This window comes from Lepidothrix coronata, unplaced genomic scaffold (genome assembly GCF_001604755.1).
Source record: "Lepidothrix coronata isolate B3197 unplaced genomic scaffold, Lepidothrix_coronata-1.0 Scaffold65, whole genome shotgun sequence".
NCBI classification, from domain to species: Eukaryota; Metazoa; Chordata; class Aves; order Passeriformes; family Pipridae; genus Lepidothrix; species Lepidothrix coronata.
In genome coordinates this window covers 2,346,925-2,368,724 of record NW_016690245.1, presented here as the reverse complement: position 1 = coordinate 2,368,724, position 21,800 = coordinate 2,346,925, and the positions used below count along the sequence as shown (strand labels likewise).

The 21,800-nt window shown below is 36.7% G+C and overlaps 1 protein-coding gene across 1 annotated transcript in view; it reads left to right on the top strand.

Moving 5' to 3' along the window:
* The window catches only part of TAF1B (TATA-box binding protein associated factor, RNA polymerase I subunit B), a 46,279-nt gene extending 25,936 nt beyond the window's left edge, over positions 1 to 20,343 (top strand). Inside the window, exons 9-15 of the mRNA XM_017818141.1 lie at positions 7,951 to 8,098; positions 10,174 to 10,351; positions 10,658 to 10,704; positions 13,428 to 13,518; positions 13,957 to 14,027; positions 15,849 to 16,074; positions 19,730 to 20,343. Of these exons, the coding sequence (XP_017673630.1) occupies positions 7,951 to 8,098; positions 10,174 to 10,351; positions 10,658 to 10,704; positions 13,428 to 13,518; positions 13,957 to 14,027; positions 15,849 to 16,074; positions 19,730 to 19,922 (954 nt within the window). The 3' untranslated portion in view covers positions 19,923 to 20,343. The remainder of the gene's footprint in view (positions 1 to 7,950; positions 8,099 to 10,173; positions 10,352 to 10,657; positions 10,705 to 13,427; positions 13,519 to 13,956; positions 14,028 to 15,848; positions 16,075 to 19,729) is intronic.
* Positions 20,344 to 21,800: the final 1,457 nt, after the last annotated feature.

The following is a 21,800-nucleotide window of genomic DNA, read 5'->3' as shown; positions in this document are numbered from 1 at the left end:
ATGAACTCATGAATGCAGGTCAAAATGCTTGCTGTTTTCTCCTGGAGTGTTCGGACTGGAATGACAAAGGCTTTCTGCTTCCCTGGAAAGTATATCCACCAGACTGGCTTTTAGACATGTTCCTCTGTTTACTGAGGTCCTCTTCTCAAAACATTCCAGGTCTCATGTGTAAGAGCCTCTTTTCCTGACTAAAATTTGAATGACCTTAATTGCCATATGATTTTTTTATTTCTTTCTCTTAGTGGTAACTATTTAAAGAATTCAAATTAAGACAGAAGCCGGTCATTCTTGTTTATTTAAAAAAAAAAAAAATTCTATGAGGGGTAAAATTCTGTCTATATAAATTCTGCTAATCATCTATGCTGCTTTTACTTTCCAAAACAAGCCAGTGATTCCTGCTTTTGTCTGCTGGTATTTTGAGATACCTTGTAATATTACTTTGGTTGGGGGTGGGTGTTTTTCTATCTGTGGGGGGTTTTTTTCTGTGTAACTCTGTATTTTTTGTGCATTTTAACAGGTGCATGCAGTACTTGTTCAGTAGAAAGCAGTGCAGAATGAAGAGAAGCAAGGGTGAGGCTTTTATTTGAAAGAAAAAAAAGCTGAGGAGGAAGTTCACTGCTGAAAGGGTTATTGTAATCAAGTTTATCATGGGAGCTTGCTGTTGTGTAACAGAAACTCTAGCTTGTCCATACCTGTCTTAAAGCATTACTTAATGAAGAAAGAAAACAAACCTACTGAAATATTTATGAAATTCAATAAAAATTGTTCTCAGTCTCTTAAATTTCAGTACATTATGACCGTTCAGCTTTACTCTCTGTTTGTAGAAAAACTACATTTTTTACAAAAGTGATATTTATCAGACTTACCCTGTGAGCATGAACAGGTTAATGCTCGAGCATGTGTCTCTCTAATAATATTGAAACTCATTCATTCAAAAACCACTTTAACTGGGTACTGTGTAATGAAAAATATGTCTTCCTCTAAAGGAGCCTACTGAAAGGTCTGCTAGGTAGCCAATGAAACTTTTTTTCCTATTAAAGGAGTGCATCTATATTGGATGTTCAGTTAGCTTTTTTCTCTTGTTTTTGGGTTACTGAGTCATCCTAGTGCCATCTTGAATTCTTCAGTAAAAACTGGCTGTGTCAATGTAATACAATCTAATATCCTAGCACACCTAATTTTTTTTCTCAAAAATGCAAAACCGTTGTTTATTGAGTCATTTTCTAACATTAATCTTTTTGCTGTACAAAGATCCTTCTCATTTCCTCTACAACAATGATCAGGAGTAATTTGGGATTTTAAGATGTAGTAGCTGTTGCAGCTGAAACAGTTATTAAAGGAGAGAGCAAGAGAGAGGCTGTGTGACATCTATGATTTTCAAATGGTGACTTGAATTTTTTTTTTCCCCTTCTCATTTTTTATCAGACAGATAACTTGGGCAACTTCTTTGCCTGGCATCAAGATGGACAAATTGATTTCCTTTTCCTGTCTTAACCTTTTAGTTACCCTTTCTGTTTGACAGCAGGCTTGGTCTCTTTATGTCTTTCCCAGTGTCAGAAGTCTCACAAGATGCATATTTCTTAGCAGTTATCTAAATGGAGTTGTAGCAGTTTCACCTGTCTTTGTTCTTCTTGTCATTTGGTTGCCTTTTAATAATTCCAGGCACACCCTCTCACTGTTACATCAGCATCTGTATGTGATTCATGGGTATCAGGATTTGAAGACATCTATCCACTCATTTAGTCCACATAAGAATGACTGCATTTAGTCAGGCTCGAGGTTCATGGAATCTGTTCTTCTGTTTCAGATGGTGACCTAGGAAAGGAGGTAGGAGCAGGGTGCAGTGGTTCTCCCCACTATACTTTCACACTCACCAGCAAATCACAAGCCTGGGACGTTTCTGTGCAGCAGTGGTAACAGTGCTTACAATGTCACAAAAACATGACATGGTTTGGGTTGGAAGGAACCTTTAAAGGTTCCCTTTAACATTGCGTTTGTCTTTTCTGTATACCTTATGCTCTGGCAAAGAAGGCTTTCCTGAAGAGGCTACATAGAATCTAACTGTGCAACAAATTTGATTATAGTAGGTTTTTTCCAGCTAGGTTAAATGGCAAAAAAATTTTGAGTGTTTCTTATTTTTTAAAAGTTTGTATTCATAATACACAATATTAAAGCACATTTAATTTGTGTTTGATGGCTGTTGTATTAGTTTGCAGCTGTTTCAAGTGGGATGGTGGTGGTCCCTGAGAGGTAGGTAGGGGTCAGGTAAGGGGGGAAAACAGTGTCATTTAAAAATACATCAGCAAGATTCATTGGTATATGTTTGTATGGGAGGTAGCCAGATCACTAGTACTGTAAGAATACACAAAAAGCATGGCAAAAATAATCATTAGTAATCTAGAAGTTTAGGCTTGCTGACCACAAGTGTGTAATGATTGGTTCACAAGGTCATTTCATTCAGTTTTAAATATTATTTGGATGTGAATTTCACAGTTGATACCGTTATTGTTTCTGCTGTGAATTCTTTTATGTAACCTGCATGCACTGTGGCTGGTGTCTTCCCACATCAGGCTCTTGCTACAGATGACCAGATATATCTGAACCACTTGAGCAGCAGGAGCAAAGTAAGGTGAACGAAGTGTTGTGGAGAACTTGACTGCTGTGCTCATTGTTGGTACCTAATTTTACCTTATGTAAAGCTGCTTGGGTTCCTGGGTATGTGTGTTTCAATGCAGTCTGCGTTCAAAGATGTTTACACACATTGGGGCAGCCGTTTAATTTTTTATTTTTACAGTAAATATATTTTATTGTATGGGCATGCCTTGCTTTACAGAAGGTTTGAACCAAAATTCTGGATTGTGTTGCGTAAGACCCCTTCTCCAACCCTCATAACTTGATGTTTCCCAAACCTTCAAGTTAAAGGGCTTTCTTAGGCCGTTTCCTGACAATTTTGTACACTCTTGTTCCAACTTGGTTTAGGCTGAATTTGTCATCTTAAAAATGATGAAGCCTTGCTGGGTTTTGGACAATTGCAATCATATCCAATTCTAAATGTCAAATGACTCCCAGAGACCTACAAAAAGCCAATAATGCAAAAATGAGTTGGACCGTATTAGATTCCAGTATTAAATGGTCATTAAACAAATCACTTGGGAAAAAACGTCCACTGTGGAACATAAGCAGCCTAAGTGAAGGTAGAACTTAGAGAATGTACAGGCGTGGAAAAAACCAGTTCTCAAGATGGAAATTCACAGGTAGAAGGATGATGAGGAAGGGAATTGTGCTGCAAAAAAAGTACTGAACAGGAAAGAAGGAAAAATGGAAGGGAAAATTTAAAGCAACTGTATAATTAATTCTTTTCAGAAAGGATAGAACATTATCATTGTAAAATAAACTGAGTTGTGAGTATTGTGAATATGTGAGTAATGCCTTAATGCCTGCAGGGATATTGTCCTGATACACAAGAAGGAAGTGGCCTATATAGTCATTTAAGAGGAGAGTCAGTCAGACCACATTTAAAACAAGAAAATATGGAGCCTGCAAATTATTCTAGAAAGCCAGCCAGTGCATATTGTTTTCTGCTTGTTGATCAGCAACATTCTGATATTGTCCTAACAAGTAGGAGAGGCTGCAATCTTGGCTTACCCAAAACAATTACCTGTTACTGTGATCTGATTATCATGGTAATAGTTTGGCTCCTCTGCTCCTCAAAACCAGCTTGTTTTCTAATACGGGTGAAAAATGCCATGTAACTTTGAAAGATAAAGACAACCAACTTAAATAGTCTAGTGACTATTTATTATCATAAAAATCTTGTTCTAGACACTTCTTCACTGACTCAAAAGTGTGTATTTTGTTCTCCTGTGCTCAGCTAAAGTTGTTGGGGAGGAGGGCAGGGGGAAGTACTCTCAAGTAGTACTAATCTTCTGTACTGCTTTCTGGAGAAGACCTGTAGCTACCTTATTTGTCACATGTGGGAATAACATGCAAAGATTTTAAAGACAAAGCTTAAGAGAAGTTCTTGGTAACCTCTGTACCCCATCTAGACAAGTTACAGACTCTGTCAGCATTGTTGATCAGTCTTGAAGAAATCTCAGCTTGCGAAACTCCAGAAAAGGCTAGCAAGTGGCATAACTTTAAAAGGGTTTTCTGTCAGTCTTCCTGGAATTATTAGGTACCCTCAAGGGTTTGTAACTTGAGTTTTATTTGTGGCTTTTATACTGTTTCCCAGGTTCTTGAAACAAGGTGAGAGTTCAGTGACTCCACATGTTGATGGACAGGGGAGTTGTCCTAATATTTAGCACAGAAATACAACTTGAATTTTTTAATTTATGATTGGATAAGTGAAAGTTACAATTGGAGAGAGCGTGGCATATGATCTAACCCTGTCCTCTGTTGTCCAAGTACTCCTCCCTTGGGGTTTAATCATGGGGTGCTGGAGGCAGAGTTTTTTTACCTGAAAGAAGGAGGCCCCAGCTCTGGATCTTACTTTCCTAGTGGATTTGCTGGTTGACTTCTAGTGCAACTTGTTTTATCAGGTTCTTTTTTTTTTTTTTTTGATTTTGTTGTTGTTGTTGTCAGAGATACATAGCTAGATAGAAGGTGATAACTTTTATTAATTTTGAGGCTGCTTTTTTGCCGTATCTTGCTTTTTTTTAATATTGTCCCAACACTTATGGTGTTGGTTGTGTGGAATTTGGGAGTTCTTTCTCTTTTAACCCTTGCAGTATGTTTGAATAAAAGAATAAAATGTTTGCAGAATAAAAGATTTGCTGTATGAACTCACAGCTCTTCCAGAATTAAACAGGGTATGCAGTGACTGGTGAAAACAGCCAGTGCTTGATTCCTAAAATAACCCAGCAGTCTCCTCAGTCCTCGACCTTTCAGCCTTTGGCCCTTTGCTGTGATGTATCCCGCGGAGGTGTGATCTTGTGCTGGATCCAGCTTATCCTTGCAGCTCACAGTTCCAGAGATGACTGTACTCCTGGAAGCGTGGTCATGACTCAGTGCTGCGTTGTAGCAACAGGAGTACTGCAGTGAATGTTTTTGAGCTTAGGGGGTTAAGCCCTGGAAAGTAGAAATTGATTTGGTTGATCTTTGTGGTCTATTAGGATGCCCTTCCTAAATCTGCATGTCCCAAATGTGTTTAGATATCTTATGAACACACATCAACGAGGAACTGTTTTTGTCTATTAACACTCTTTTTAAAATAAACCAAGTGGTAGCTCTCAGTCTTAACTTTTATTTGTAGTTTTTATACCACTTGTTTGCCTTAAAAAAAAGGAAAGCTTTGGTTGTCATTGCAAAGCAGAGTGTTTTCTAGCCATTTTGAGAAAGAATCAGTTTGACTCCTATAAATTGCAAACAAAAGCTTTGAAACAAAAGTAAGTGTTGGGCCTGGCAAGGAAGGTATGATTCAATAGTGCTCAGGATAGGAAGGCTGTCTCCTTGCCCTGGTACAGTGAGAGAAGCTCAGGTAGAAGGTGATAGAGGTGTCTACCTTGAGTCCTTCAATTAAGAGCTGTATTCCTAAAGTACCTTGGTATTAAATTAGACTGCAGATAGCTCCACTGGTGATAGTTTAATGTTTGAGAAGCGGATTACTTCAAGTGACTGAATTCCTGGTGTTGTAAATTATTTTCATCTGTGATATGTTATTAAGAAGCTACTAATTCTTTTCATTAAAGGGAAAAGCATATTTCCTTCATATGTAATTAGGAATAATATTTATGTAATGTTCTTATTTGAATTATCGGAGACTTTAATTTTTCTCCCACTACACTCAAGAGAAGTTACATATGATTCAGGTTTTGTTCCAAGATCATTTTGGTATTCAATTTAGCACTGCTTTTTAAAAGGAATAGAAAGTGCTGTGAGCCTGGTCTACTGAAAAACTCTTGTAATGCATGTTTTTCTTGTTTCTCAATATAGTCCTGGAGCAGTCTGAGCCAATTTTTAACACTGTTTAGAAACTTTAATGAACATGATACAACTTCCTAACTGTTGCAAAAAGTTACATGTGTAATAGTAAGTGACAGCAGAATTATTCATTTGCTTCAGCATGTATTCATACAGTTAAGCAAGTCTGAACTGCAGTTTGAGGGGTGATCATTTAAAAAAAGAAAATGTAATGTTGGTAATCACTCAAAATTTAAGCACTGGCTACATAGCTTATATTAAAATTGATGAAAGTGAATTATTGGATAAAACCACATTTAATTCACCCTTGTTGGAGGAAGTTTTGAAGTTGTGCACAAAGTGTAAACACCTGCTAAATTTCTATTAAAGGAGGGTTCCATATGCGCAAATTGACTTTATAAAATATAAATACATGATAAAGTGCTCTGCTGAATTAGAACCACCAACTAAAGCAGAAAAAGCATTGCTTTTTATGCATTTAAAATGGTAAAGTAACCTGAACAACCTAAATTATTGCTTTGAGAGGTAAATTCAAGTAATCACTTAAAATACAGAGAATTAAGAATGTTTAATGAAACAGTTCAGGTATTAAGAAATGAGGGTCAAACCTTACAGTCTATACTTACACAAACCTCAGGTCCTGTTGAGTTCATTATGAGTAAACATGTCAAAATCTGTCTGTTAGTTATATTCTTCAGTTGCAGGAAAGCTTCAGTAGAAATTGGGAGAATTTTCCTCATGCAGTCAATAGTTTTGAAAAGAGAATTGTAGATTTATTTTCACTAATAAATATGGAAATATGGAATTCTTTTTTTTAAATGACATTACATTAAAGATTCTGTGGAAGGGTTCTAGGGAATGTGGGCCTGCTGCTGAATGGGAATACGGTCACAAAGACCAAGGAGAAGGCTAAAGTGATGAATGGTTTTTTTACCTCAGTTGTTTAGAAGCAGGTTAGGGAATATATGAACAAACTGGATGTATGAAGGTTCATGGGCTGTGATGGGATGCTGCCACAAGTGCTGAGGCAGCTGGCTGGTGTCATCTCAATGTCACTGCCAATAATTTTTGAAAGGTTGTAGTGACTGCACAAGTCCTCAGGGAAGGTGATCCTTCCTCTCTGCTCAGCATTGTTAAGACACACCAGGAGTGCTGGGGTCCAGTTCTGGGCTATCCACTGCAAAGGAGATGTGAACGCAGTGCAGTGAGTCCAGTAAAGGACTGTGAAGCTGATGGAGTGGAGCATCTGACAAATGAGGGTAGGCTGAGAGAGCTGCGACTGTTCGTCCTGGAGCTGGAGAATACTAAGGGTGAATGTGATGTAGTATCTGCAGGAGGGTGCAAAGGAGGAAAACCAGATCCCCCTTAATGGTATCCAGTAACAGGATGAGAGGAAATGGGCACAAATTGAAATGCAAGAAATTCCATTTAAGTGTGAGGGAAAACAAAACGTTTTTTCTTTTGTACATAGGGGTTGGTGAAACAGAAACACTGGAGCAGATTTCCCACAGGTGTTGTGAAGCTGCCATCTATGGAAATATTTAAACCCAACTGGACATGGGGTTGGGCAGTCCGCATTAGGTGACCCAAGCAGTGACTGGGACCTGGTGGTTTTATGCAGTCCCTGCCAACCTCCACCTTTTGTGGTTTTCTGATCTCTTAGCTCTTTAGGCAGTTCATCATAAATTGCACTTTTAATGGTTTTTTTTCGAAAGCTCTTTCAGTTTTGGAGCATCTGGAGACATACTGATCACTTTACAAAAAAGGTAGAGTGTTGGTTGCGGGTCTGAAACAACTTTCTATTTGTTCCTTATATATTTCATTGGATTTGAAACTAGCACAGGTCTCTCTTTGCAGTACTGCTATCTGGCTCCATTCTTGCACGTGTGTTTAGTCATAGAGTGCTAAAAGAGTCTGTATAAATAATCCTGTATTAAACAATACAGAATTTAACATTAATAACTAATTTCAAATCATTAACAAATACGGTAATAGAGCAAATGAGTAACACCTTCTAATGGTGTCTTTCAGTCATGGCCTGTATATGAAGAAGTATACAACAAAATGCTTGAGCTTGCGGCATTTTTAGACCTGCCTCGTTTTCCAGATATAACAGACAGCTGCTTTCTTCATCCGGACATGTTGTGCATCAAGTACTTGATGGAAGCTAATTTACCTGGTAAATATTTTTCCCTAGCCTGTACTGATAAAACTTTTCTGTGGTTTATTAAACTCTGGCAAAAAGGCTTGAATTACTACTTGAAAAGTGCTGCTCTTTTCCTCCTAATTTATTCCCATTTAAGCTTGAACTGAAAGATATTTCTTCTATAGAAAGCACCTTCATCAAACATTTGGAGTATGTATTATAGGGCCAGATATGCAAGGGCACTCTGGTGATGGCTCTCTAAGTCGTGGAGTGGATACTTCATTTCAGATCTTTCAGTATCCATGTGAACTAAGAGGCACTAGTTGAATTCATGTGATTTATTAACTTTAGCTAACTGATTCATGAAGTTGGGATCTGATCGCTTAGCTCTTGAGTTCTTATATATAATAATGACTTTATATTCTCTAATATAGAATATGTTTTGTATATTATATAATATTGCATATTAGCATTAATTTTAATATTGACACTGTGACAGATCAGCTGCTGTTTCACTGTATTTATGATTTAGTTCTAAAACTGTATGTTGTTAAAGTATTGACTCTTTAAGTCTTGAATATTGAATTGTCAAAGAAAGTTCACACACTAGGACATATTGGTCTATCTGTCGGGTTACCGTAATTTCTGTCAAATACCACTGTCACTGAAGATGAGTTATACAGACAAACAGCCTGTAAATTAATTTTTTTTCCTCAAAGTATTCCAGCAATTTGGGAATAGGGTAGGGGGTTAGTGTCTTATTTTGCAATTAGTTACATTGAATAAAGGTACTTGGGTTTTCTGTTTACTCACAGTTGAATGAAAATAAGATAACCAACAGATTCAGGCCTAAAATTCCACAATAGAAATTCTGATTTCATAGTTTTACACCAGTGTTATGATCCTATAGAGGGTCACCTTATTTTGCAAATTGTGAAGTATCAGTTGAATCAAAGCAAAGGCTAGAAAATTGTCATTTTCAGATTTATTACAGTACTCTTTGAAAATTACTGTAGAAGAAGAATATAATGTCCTTTACTTTTTCCTTGCAACTATGCTTTTTGTCATGTAGAAATATTTTTTTAAGAATTGAAAAAGGACTGCTGCTGTTGTCTGACAACTCCCCCCAAAATATAAGCAACGAATTGGCAGTGTTTCTTAGGACACTTAAGTACTATGAAGAGGCCATTTAAAGTATCTGAAATAAAATATACTGCTAGTATTTATAAGCAGATATAATTTCCAGACTTTGGTTAACTTCTACTGTTTTGTACGAGAGGATTAAAAACAAGTTCCTACTGACCTGTTTGTAAGCAGCAAGAGACTGTAAGTATAGCTGGATTAAGGCTGTACTTAGTCATACATTGCTAACCTTTGTGGAATCTGCTGGTGATGTAATCAGCTCCTGTATTTCTTGCTGAACAGGAAAGGTGAGAAATTTGGGGGATTTGTATCTGTGAAAAATAAGCAGAGTAATAAGAGACTGTATAGATACACTGTTGCTTGTGGAGCTGCAGTTGTATCTTATTGGCACAACCTGCGCTAGCGGGTGTGAGGGTGCGATGGAGCTGCGTGAGGTAAAGCCGGGTCTAACCTGCCAGGTTTTGTCAGCAAATGCTGCCCTGCCACGATCCAACTGCTATTCATACCCAAACAGCTGCTTTAAAACTAGCCCCTGTTCCTCTTCTATGCAGTGCTGAATCTGTCCTCCCATGAGTATTCAGTCAACATGCAGGAAAAAAGCTTGTGATGAATTTTTGGCTTTTGGGGTTTCTTTTGAAACTATATTTATGTGGATTTGTGATAGGCTTACCCAAAAGAACATTCAGGATGATCTCACAGCATCATTCGAGTAACATCAAAACACTATTAAATATGTGATTCTTTTTTTCTCCATGTGAATATGTAATGTCATAAGTGTTTTCCATGGAAGCGCAGTGAAGGTTGCTGAGTATTGTTAAAAATACTCAGCCTGAAAAAAATGGCTGTCAAATGGTCCTAAAATATCTAAATATTGTTTTCCTCAAATGACCAACATATTTGCACTGTAAAAATATTTTTAGCTTGTTTTAACCTACTCCTTTTATGTTTTTATTTATATTAATCAGATGAATTGCATAATTGGACTTGTCGAGTGGTGAAAAAAATCGGTATTGGAGAAGTGGATTTCCTGACTCTTGTACCTGGAAATAAGTCAACAAGAAAAGTGAAATATGATATTCTTGCTGCAGCAGTTATTGTAGTTGTGCTCAAATTACTGTTTTTATTAGATGATCACTATGAATGGTAAGTGTAAAGGCAAATCTGTAGCAAAGCCCAAATTTCAAATAGTGCAAATGATTGTTTTTTGGATCATTCCTTCTTTAGAATTAAATTTATAGTATTGGAATTTCAGTTCAGTTCAGTAGGTTAAAATGTACACCTGAAAGTATTTTAGACATGAAATATTACTTATTTTTAAAAATCATTGATTTGAATCTGAAACTTGGAATAAAATTAGGGTGTCATTTTTGTCAGTTGTATTTGAACTTCATGTAAAAAGTGCAGTATTTAGATCTACAAAACAGCCTGATTTTTTTATTTTTTTTTCAGGTTACTTTCAGACTTTGCTGAAGAAAGAAATAAAAATAACAAAGAAGGTATATAAATATTCTAGTAGAAGCAATTTTGTGATTTAGTAAGTGAAACAACTTTGTAATCAAGCTTAAAAAGACTTGTCTTATTGATCATTAAAATGTGGTTTTGTAATTTATTCTTTTAGGACAAATCTTTATTCAGAGAAAAGAGTAGATTCTGCTCACATAAAATAGCCTCAGTGCACCTGCATAATTCTTATTGTGCTCGATAAGGGAGTTTGGTACACATTTTGCTTGGTACCTCTGCTTCTGCTTGTGCATGTTTGCCTCTTGTTTTAGAATTTTGTGCTTGCTGGGTGAAGATGAATGGATACACATAAAGAGGGAATGCACTTTGATCGTAAATGGCAAATACTAGGGGCATCAAACCACATTTATGATAAAATCCAAACTTGTTTAGTCTTGTTAAATAAAATGTCTTAGTGTGTAACATATTTCAGATGTAATCTAGTTTCTTAGTCCAAATAATCTTGAGAGAGTGTGGAAAAGCTAGCAGCAATTAAGATAGAGAAGATAATGGTGTGAACATGGTTCTTTGAGGGCAGAAAGACCAAATCAAAGATTAGAAATCTTCAGGAAGATGTTCCATGGCCTCATACAGCTCACAGTTGAAGATAAGATCCAAGATGTGTTACAGTGGTTTATCTGTTAAGTCTTCCATCCAGTTTTGGGTCCGTTTTGACCCTTCTGCTATTTTTTTAAAACTTAAGTCAATAATAAAATTGGTGTTAGCCATGTGTGAGCACAATTACTGCTGTAACTAGAAACAATCATCACTGTTAACTAAAACTGGTAATTTTCAAGTGGATATACCAACTTATTGTGGATTCTTTTTTCCTTTTTATTTCCCTTGAAAACTTGAAGTACATGATAGTGACAAGAGTGAGAGTTGTGCAGCTGCTTTACAAGCTGAGGCTCAAAGCCATTAATGTCTTTATGGGGTTTCTCCCTTATTAACAAGTCTCATTGCCCTTGGGAATTAGCAGCTCATTCTTTGCCCACTTTTTTACTTTAAAATCTGCTGGTGCAAATTGATCCATATGCTCTGTTATGTTGTCCCTGTCCTTTAAATGTTGGGGTGATGGTGAGCAGCTGCACAGAGGAGCTGATGTGAGAATTTCTGTTAGAGCAATGATTAGTGCCAGAGCTCAAAACTGCCTCTGGCATTTTCCCAAAGTGCTGAAATGAATAATGGTTAACACTGAGTTTTACAGATTCAGTTTATGTTGACTCCATTCCCAGTTGTTAACTATCCTTTCTCTAGTCCTTAAAAAATAGTATTTCAGCTCCTACAATTCTTCAAGACACAGTGGAAGCAGTACAATAGTTACTTGTAGTTACCTAGTGTGTGTGGTCTATGAACTGCACACATACACAATACAGTTTATGTTCAAATAAAATGTGATTGATACATGTATATGTATGTGTGTGTCGCAGAGCTGTGTATTTTCCATTCAGCTCAGCTACATGAACATCAGACTGACAGTACTGGACAGGTAAATGGTTATTACAGTGTAGCATCGTGTCTCTGACAATGGTTTTGCGTGTGACAGATGCTTAATATTTCATATGAAGTTTAATACAAATTTCTACCACCCCCAAATTTCCCTCCAAGCAGTTTAGGAGTATTTACTTAAACCTCTGGGTTTAAGGAGTTGTTAAAAGAACTTGAATTCACACCTTTGAATTTCAAGAACTACTGTAGGGTCTTTCTTCCCTCGATGTGTCTGTTGCTTTTCAAGCCCAGACATCCTGTGGCAGGATAACACAAATAGCAAAACTGCAGATAGTACAAAACGTACGTAAGTTTGATTGTAAGAACAGTATATTCACCTTCAGAGCAGTTCAGATAGCTGGCTGGCACAGCTGAGCATGATGCAAGCATTGCATGCAGTGCAGCTGGGGTGATGGGGAAATGCAAAGCCTGGTTAATTCACAATGCAGATAATCCACCCACAGGGAAGAAGAGTTGATTGTATTTTAAATATATAAATCTACACCTTATTTCTGTTTGGAATTCTTATCCTTACTCTCCCCAGTTGGTCTGCTTCCGTTTTGTGCCTCTTTGGAGGATCAACGATAAAGATTGTGCTACATGTCATATACTTTCATGCTTTTGCATGTGCTGGTTAGTATTTGTTCACATATCAATGAGTGAAGTTCCTGTGCTCAAAAGCATGGGAGGCTGATATAAAGTGAAGACCATTGTCTAGTTTATCCTTCCAACCCTGTACAGTGTCATGGGTAGTAGTATAGACAGTGATGAGCTGATGAAATTGTGTGAAATTTTACATCTGAGCTTCTTTAGATCTTATTTGTTTAAACCTAGGCTTGAGGTATAGTTTCATTAATCCCTTGAATTCAGCTTTCAAACAGGTGAAGGTACTTCACACAGCGGAGCACTAGTTCATTTGGTAGAGAGGAGGTAGTTGCTGGGCTTAACTTTCCAGAAAAGAGGGAAAAGGTTTGATTTGTTCTAAATCTATGAAGTCTAAGCTAAGGGGTTTCTTTGCACTTCTTACGACATGCTATTCTTTCACTGTATTTCTGCATTTCTCTTTCTTATAGAACTAGTAGGTCAAGTCTGTTTTCTTTAAGCACATTGCATTCGGGATAGGTTTGTATACAGGTAGAAGATGCAGGGTCCAACTGTGCAGAGACCACCTTCTGTGTACTGCACGTTTCTTTCATTTCTTCCCAATCTAAAATGTGTCTATTTTATTCAGGTGGTCTGTATTTTGAGTTCAAGAAGTGGTACGAAGTGGTAAAACATTCCTTGGATGTGGAGCAAAAGAAATTGGATGAAGAAAGAGCCAAGTAAGAGGTTTTAAAGTATTTTTTCTTTAAGTAGACAGTTTTACGTGAAATCCTGATCCTCACAGAAATTAAAAAGGTTAGAAATTTGCTCCACCAAGCTTGAGTGAATAGTATGATTAAGTCCCTATCTTAATTTTTTATTTACACTCATAATGTTTATCAGGCTTATTAATTAAATGCTCACTTTCTGTGACATATAGCTTGTACAGCTGAACAATTAACTGATTATAGTACATCTAGGCTTACATGCCTTGGTTTGCCTGTTTTGAAAAAGACTTTCTGGGTCTGTTGGGGGAGAGTGGATTTTAAAAGCACTAACCATTAGATTATTTTAGTTTTAATTTAAAACTCTAGCAGTATTTGTAAGAAATTATTATTCTTTCATTTGTCTGCTCTAGCTTTCTTTTTCTTAACAATTCTTATGTCTCTTACTGGTAGGTACCTGTGGAGATGTGAAAAACCACTGTTTTATTCAGTCAAGAATAAATCTAGAGTTCTAAAGAGAAGACGTGAGTAAACTTTGCTTCTTCCCAGCAATGCAAAAATCTGCTCAGATTTTTCCCATCATAGGAAATCTGCAGGCCTGACTGATAACATTTACATCGTAAAATACTTTCTCTCCTCTCTTTCATCTCCGGGTACAATTAATGTAGTACTGTTTTACAACCTGTGGCTGGAATTTTTCAGACACACATAACTGAAACTGCCTTTGCCAGTCTTCCCAACAACCTACTGAACCACATCTGGGAATGAGTACTCTGTCCCCATCTTCACTGTTTTGTCAGCTGCCTTTATATCAGTGTTCCTTGTGAATTGTTGTTGGACTTCCATAGCTTCCATATCCTTTGGTATGAATATCCCTGTTAAGTCCTTTGGTAGACTTGCATGTCCCTCTTCTCTCCCACTCTTTCTTGGAATCTACTGCAGAAAGCAAGGAAGGCTTTACTGAAGTAGCCAGCTGCACATGGTGGGATGCAGCTACAGCTACTCTATTTAAGTAACTCTAGCAGTACTTATAAGAAATTACTGGGGTTTACATTGACATAAAAGCAGAGAAACAAAACAACAAAAACCCACTTATCTATGGAAATATGTAAAACTAGAATTTTATTCAACCAAATTAGTTCTGAAGTTCTTCATTCTACATTTAGTATTATCTAGAAAGCAGCAGGTATTTGGAGAGAGATGTCAAGTGTGGTAAGCGGTATTTTTCCATTTATATGCTCTTTCAGGGACTTCTAAACAAGTTGTATAATCCCATTTGGTTTGAATTACTCATGTTGGATTTCTCTTTCAAGAATACAGTGAGGGTTTTTTTATGTTCTTACTCCTCAAAATTCAGTAAGGGTGATCCTGCAGTCAATTCATGTTCCATGGAAAAGCATGTTTAGATTAATTTATTTCAAGCTGATCATTGCTCAGATGCCCTTTAATTCCTGCATTTATAATAAAAGAGATTCCTCATGGAGCTAGAAGAAGACCACTGAGATTACCACTGCTGCTGTGATTGGGAATATCACATAATGCCATTGTAACAGACAAGATTCATCATAAAACAAATGTACAGTAGTAGGGACAAAGAGTGTCACACATAAGAACACTTACATTCTAGATACAGGTTTTCAGAAACCTTCCTAAACCTTTGGTTTTGATTATAGATTTTAGCATCCACTTGCAAGATAAACTTTCCAGTCCTTGGATTAATTTAGGATTTTTTTTCAGTTTTTTTTTTTTTCAATGTATGAATGAGTTTCTTCAAATCCAGGTCATGAAAAGAAGTCAAAGCTCCAGCAACAATGGTTTTTAACCTTCTTTTTATCCTAGGAAAACAGGCTTAGGCAGTCATACTGTGTGTGCTGATCTATCATGATACCTTCTGGCACTTCTCAGTAACTTATGGAAATTTGTCATTCATTCAGTGGGCAAAGGAGAGTGGGTTTTTTTCTTGGATTTTTTTTTCCAGTTGAAATTTGCACTATGAAAAGCTTGACCTTGAGTCTGTGTGTGTATGAATGTGCTTTCTATCAGCATAAAAATCCTAGTAGGAGTGCCCCACTACTAATATCATTAGGTGTGAAAGACATAGCATTTTGAATTATGTTTCAAAATCTTTTCACTAAAACATGTAAAGACTTGATTTTTAAATAGAGTGGCAGAGAGAACATACAGACTTACAAGATTTCTCAGTATTTCTCACTGAGGTTTAAAGAAAAAAAAAAGAAATAAAAAAACCCACAGATACCCCATTTTCTTCCTGTATTAATCAACTCTAAACAGTATTCTGATACTTAATACTTTTGCCTTGGTTTATTTTCTTTCTGTTTGTACAGAAATGGTTGTGAATTTACAAAATCAGTTTGGCAAGCTGTCTGGTTCGGTGCGACGTGCTGAAAAGCCAAATCCTTCAAGTTTTCAGTTAAGGTGGTCTGAAGAAAACACAGATGGGAGTTGTTTTCATGGGCATAGCCTGAAGGGAATTTTGCAAGAAAAATGTGGTTTACTTACAGCCATGAACCCTGACTATTGGCTGTGTACAGTTAAACTGTGTAACGAGAAGTAAGTATTCACATTTTTGTAAAATATATTTTGGAAAGTTCTCCTGAAAGTAAAGTCCTTTATATATTTTTTTACAAATGACAAATACAGGGTGTGTACACAGCTATGTGTTCACATATAGTTCCAATCATTTGTAGGAAGGGGCATGTGTGGAATGGATAGTCTTGGACTGTGAGTAGACAAATTGTAACATGAGGAGTGATCAAAGTGAGCTTTTGAGAAGAGAGGAGATGAGACAAAATCAACAACTAGAGTCACATGGCAAGAGTAGCAGCTAGATTAACTCACTTCACTTCTCCATAGTATTTTAGAAAAAAAATTGCACCACAGCTCTCCAAAGAATGGGAAAATGGTTCCATTCCTCTGTTCCCAGCTTCCAAAAAAGCAAAGGAAATTGATTTTCTAAGTCACTGTACAACTTTTCTGTTGTCCTTAATCAAAGTTAAAATTAACAGGAGTTCAAATAAGCAGGCAATTAATGCCTCTAGAACATATTTTTAAAAAAATAATTATAAGTAAAAAGGTGTTTCATCTAAGTGTATCAGCAATCATCAGTTGTATTATTTGCATGGAGAAAAGTAAAAGAAGACACTTCATTTACTGGAAAAGTGAAAAAGACAAAACGTGAGAAAAGAAAATATTTTGTTCTATTGAGGAAGTTTAGCGTCTGTCTTTACTGGAGAACTGTTCCCAAATCCTGCCTTTACAAGTGAAAGGAAAATTTTTCTTTCAGTTAAGTGTGTATCAAAACAGTCATGCTATTTGTTAGTAAAATTATTTTCTTCAGAGGACCTAAATAGCAAGGAGAATGATAGTCCAGCTAATCCAGTCTTGTACTAAGTTATATGGATATTTAAGTATCTGCCTGATGTGTGTCAAACATCTCGCTCTTCCTTTAATACCTTCTCGCTTCACATTCAGCAAAAATTGGTGAGTTTTCTACTTGAAGGGTGCTGACAATGGCCAGAGACAGACATCAAAAGCTCTGCTGAATGAATGTAGGACTTTGGCAGTATTTACTCCGAGGAATAGGAAATATCTAAAATAGTGTTTCTCATAAGTTCCCTGGGTAAAGTACATATGGCTTCTGGATCATAGACTTTGGTTCTGCCATTGGTTGTAGCATGAAACCCTAATCCAGAAGAGGAATGTACTGGTGATTATGAAGGGAAAAGATGAACTCTGTAGATGGCTTGGAATCTCCTGAATTTCTCATGTGTGTAATTGGAGGGCATTTTTTTGGAAAAGAGATTGAGTTACATTCATGTAAAATGAGATTTCATTAGTCTATTGAATAACATCTTAAATCTTTATCTGTATATACTTCTAAATGGTATTCTTCAGAGATCAATAGCCCCAACACAGTCTTAGTGATATGTTCTGGATTTTTCAAGTATTAGATATTCCCCTTTAAAATAAGTAGTTTTTCCATGAATGCAGTTTTTCTGTCTTTCTGTGGATTTATTTCCTTATCTTTATTTTCCTTTTCACGTTACTTTTCACATATCCACCGTGACAGAAATAGGTTGGAATAATGCAAGCACAGTGTTACATTACAAGAGCTTTGGTTCTATGGATTCATTCTTTTGTATGAATAAGAAGCTTTTTTTTTTTTTTAAGGGAGTATAGGTAATAATCCTTTTACCACAGATTTGAGTAAATCTTATGTACGCATTGAATGAGTGGATATTTTGGTGTATGTTTGTGTGAATAATCTTGCATGCAAAGTCTGTTTTTAAGCCTACATTTTCATATGTAATATATGAAAATGTTAATGGCAAACTGTCATAGCCTTCATAAAACAAGATTTGAATTTAAATTCTTACCAGTTAAATTTCCCATTATATCATTTGCAATGCAAGTAGTTAATTATACATCTGACACTTACTTAACATTGGAAAACAACATCTATTCCCTCAGATATAAGGGCTTATCCTATGCAAGTGTGTGTATGTATAGTAGAACTGAAAACAAACTTAGAAATTCTCTTTCCCCAAAAATCAGCATGGCCTAACTGGGACTACTGAAATGGTTTAATCCTAGGACTGAAGTGTGATTACAGTGTCAGCAAAACTGAGATCAGTCAAATGGTTGCTGAAATGCTTTTACAATTCCTTTTATTTTAAAACTTTCCATTTTAAACTGGATTCTAAACTGTTTTTCTGTGGAAGTCTTTAAGTGACAGGAGTTGTACTCAATAATCCTAACAGTCTTTTCCAACCTAAATTATTCTATGATTCTATATGTGATGAGGTATTACAATGTGTGAAAAATGTTGTAATGCTTTTGGGGAGTGTAAGGTAGGGCAGAGAATGGGATATATAGTGTGTGAGACCTAGTTTCAGATTTCCAATCTGCCAGACTTCGAGAGGCTTTAAACAAAGACTCTACTCCTTGAAGTGCAGCTTCTGTGGCACTCGGGACGGGTCTGTCTGTTCCTCCGGTTTGAGGTAAAATGTAAATGTTTGCTGGGCCAGAGGGAGTGAGCAAATGGCTCTATAGTCTAGTAATTAGCACACTTACCTGTAAATTGGGACAGACAGATCCCAGTCCTTGTTCTGGTGAATATTTAAGACAGCTGCTCTGAATCAAAGACAGGGAAGATTTTAAACTGTGCTTCTTCACATCCCAAGGCAATACCCAGTAAGTTAGGAAATGCATAGGGTTTATATGGTGAATAGCACCTGAATCCCCATATCAGTGTGTAGTATTTTTTTTTCCAAAATTGAAGCAGTTAGATTTTATAGTATTTAAAACTTACCACTTTTATTAAAAACAATTTTGAGACTTACTCAGAAGAGGGTATTTTTCCAACCTAAGCTGCTGAACTTAATGTTTACAGAGCTATCTTTGCAGTTTATCCTCTGTGCCATCTTTTGTTCAGTCTGACAGTTGTTACCAGCAGGTGCAGTCTGCTATTTTCATTTTATACTTTATCAATAAAATCACCTCATCATTTTCATTAATATTTTCACCATGAAAGCTGCAAAGTAATTAAGCAGAAGGCTGCTCCAGCACTAATTACTCTCTATTGAGCTGGTCAATGTTTGCTTCAATATTTCCTGTGTTACTCCATTGACTTAACTTTTCTCTCTTGTTTCTAGACAAGCAATTTGTATTTGGCACACAAAGGACAATAAATGAATGGGTTATTATCCCATGACATAGTGTTAGGAAGATGAGAGGGGAACCCTACGGAGAGAGTATGCAAAGAACAGAGTAAAGAGCCTGGGGTGTCTGAATTGGACAGTCTTAGAAATTTTAAAAATAGGGTGAGGTAGCCATTTTCATACTTTGCTACATTTGCTAAAAGCTGGCAGAACAAACAGTGGTTCCATTAGTCCCGAAAGGCAAAGAACATATTCTTTGCCTGGTTGAGCAAGATTGTGATTCATAATGTGAGAAGCTATGCAGGCTTTTCCTTCTTACTTTGCACCAGCTCTGAACGTGTCTTGGTCCAGTCCTCTACTTCAAGGTTTTGCGGGAGCAGATCACTTCACAGAATTGACATTGTAAACTACAGTCATGATTTATGCTGTTGGTAAAATGTAGAGTTTGCCTCTAATTACAATTAAATATGTAAATGCAGCTAAATACTAACTAAATGCACTTGTAATTTAGGGCTTTTTTTCCTTTCCCCCCCATTTCTTTTCAGACTGTGTGGTCATCTGGCTCATTACAGAGAAGTGGACTTTCCCCAGAGTTACCATTTTGTATTAAGGTTATTTTCCTTTCTTCTGAGGATTCAGCCCTCTTATATCCATGACGAGGTGTGTATGATAGAACACAAACTTTTTAATAAAAAGCTCTATAAAAAGCTAAAATACAACACAGTCCTAAGAAAGTAAAGGTGGCCTAAAACTCCCAGTATTAAACCCATGTAAATTAGTTGGTTGGATCCCAAACCATGGTATTACATCTAAACTTATACTGATTATTTTGTCAGCATGGAAATTTTTTGTTAAGATAATAGTGCTGAGATCTACTACTGTACTTTAGTTTTAATGTCATTTTATCTATAATTTAAGTCATGTTTATCCAGCTGGGAAAGGAAACTGCCAAGGAAACTGTTAATCACCATTTATTTCATTACTTTGCATCAGAGTGAACAGAAAGCTGTGAAATAACCATTTTGGGGGGCATAAGTTGTACATACTTGGAGTATACTGGACAGCATGTTAGCATCTAATGACTGTGAGATTTTGCAATTAAAATATCTATTTTTTTTACCTACCATTGTATGACATTAAATGTATTTCTAGAAAATAATGTTTGTTTTGTTTTTAAATATATGTTAACAAATAAAAGGAGCAGTTGGTTGATGCTTTCACATTACTTTTTAGTCATTATTTCTAAACAGGCTGTTCTGGAACAACTCTGGCACTGTTTTCTACATTTCCTAGCATCCTGTATATCTTCCAGTGTCTTCTTATGGCTGAGCCTCTCATTCAAGTTAGCACCTTTCAGGTCCATGTTCCACTTCAGGCATCACAGATTTTGTAGATACTTTTATACCTGGTATAAAATCCCATCCAATTTCTTGGGCAATGGTAACTGCCAAGTCCTCCTCTTGTTCTTCTTTTGCAAGGCTACTGTCATAGCCTTGAACAACTTCTAACTGCTTTATAGCCCAGCATCTTCAGCAGGTTGTGCCTTGGCCATTCTACCAGTTTTTTATGCTCTGTCTTATTTATGCACCGTGTTTTTACGCTGTCCCAGATGACGTGTAAATGAAGTTGGGCGCTGCCACTACATGAAAGACACCATAACATATACATATGTTGAACTGAGATGTTGTATAGATACCCAAATGAACACTGCTGCTTTCAGTTGAATGAAATTAAATTCAGCAACTCAAACCACCAGTATAGAGTACAGAAACTTGCCAAATCTATTTGATCAAAACCGAAATCAACAGCTGTTTCTAAGTATTATTATAACTAAGAAAAATGGTGCCTGCAGACTTCACAAAGAGTAATAGCTTCCTCCCTGAGCAAGCACATCAGTGAGATGTAATCTGGGAAGGTAATCAGTTTAGCAAGTAGACTGCGAAGAGTTTCAAATCTGTTGCAGTTCAATCCATGAAGCTGTTGTTTAAAAGTTGGGAACAGGTGAATGATAAAAGAGGTGATGTGCTGCCCTACCTGTCTGGAGCTAAGTGATAAAGTAGTATTTCAAGCACAGGTAGAGCAGGCAAGACTATTAAAGGCAAGTTTTAAAGAGTTACATGGAAATACTGGCAAACCAGAAGGCTCTGCTGACTCAGTAGAGGCAAGAGGTAATTAAGAATGGTGTCCTGACTTGAGGTGACAGACAAGACACAGTTTGGATGCAAGTTTTTACTTTTTCAGGTATTTTAATTAGTTATTTTAGCACAGGGATTTAGAGCAGTGGTCCTATAAAGTGACTGTAACATGGAGATGAGAAGGCATAGTTTTAGCCATACAGAGCTAAACTGTGCTTGATAGAGGAAGAGGAAAGAGCAAACTGAATTGTTACTTGGTGTGTTTTAGAGATTTCATAAGGGGGTACAGTCTACTCTCTTATATGGTTCCGAATCATGGGTCATCTACCGCCACCACCTGCGTCTCCTAGAGCGCTTCCATCAACGCTGCCTCCATACAATCTTAAACATCCACTGGTCAGATTTTGTGACCAATACATCTGTTCTAGAGCAAGCAGCTGTCACAAGTATAGAGGCCGTGCTGATGAGAACACAGCTGCGC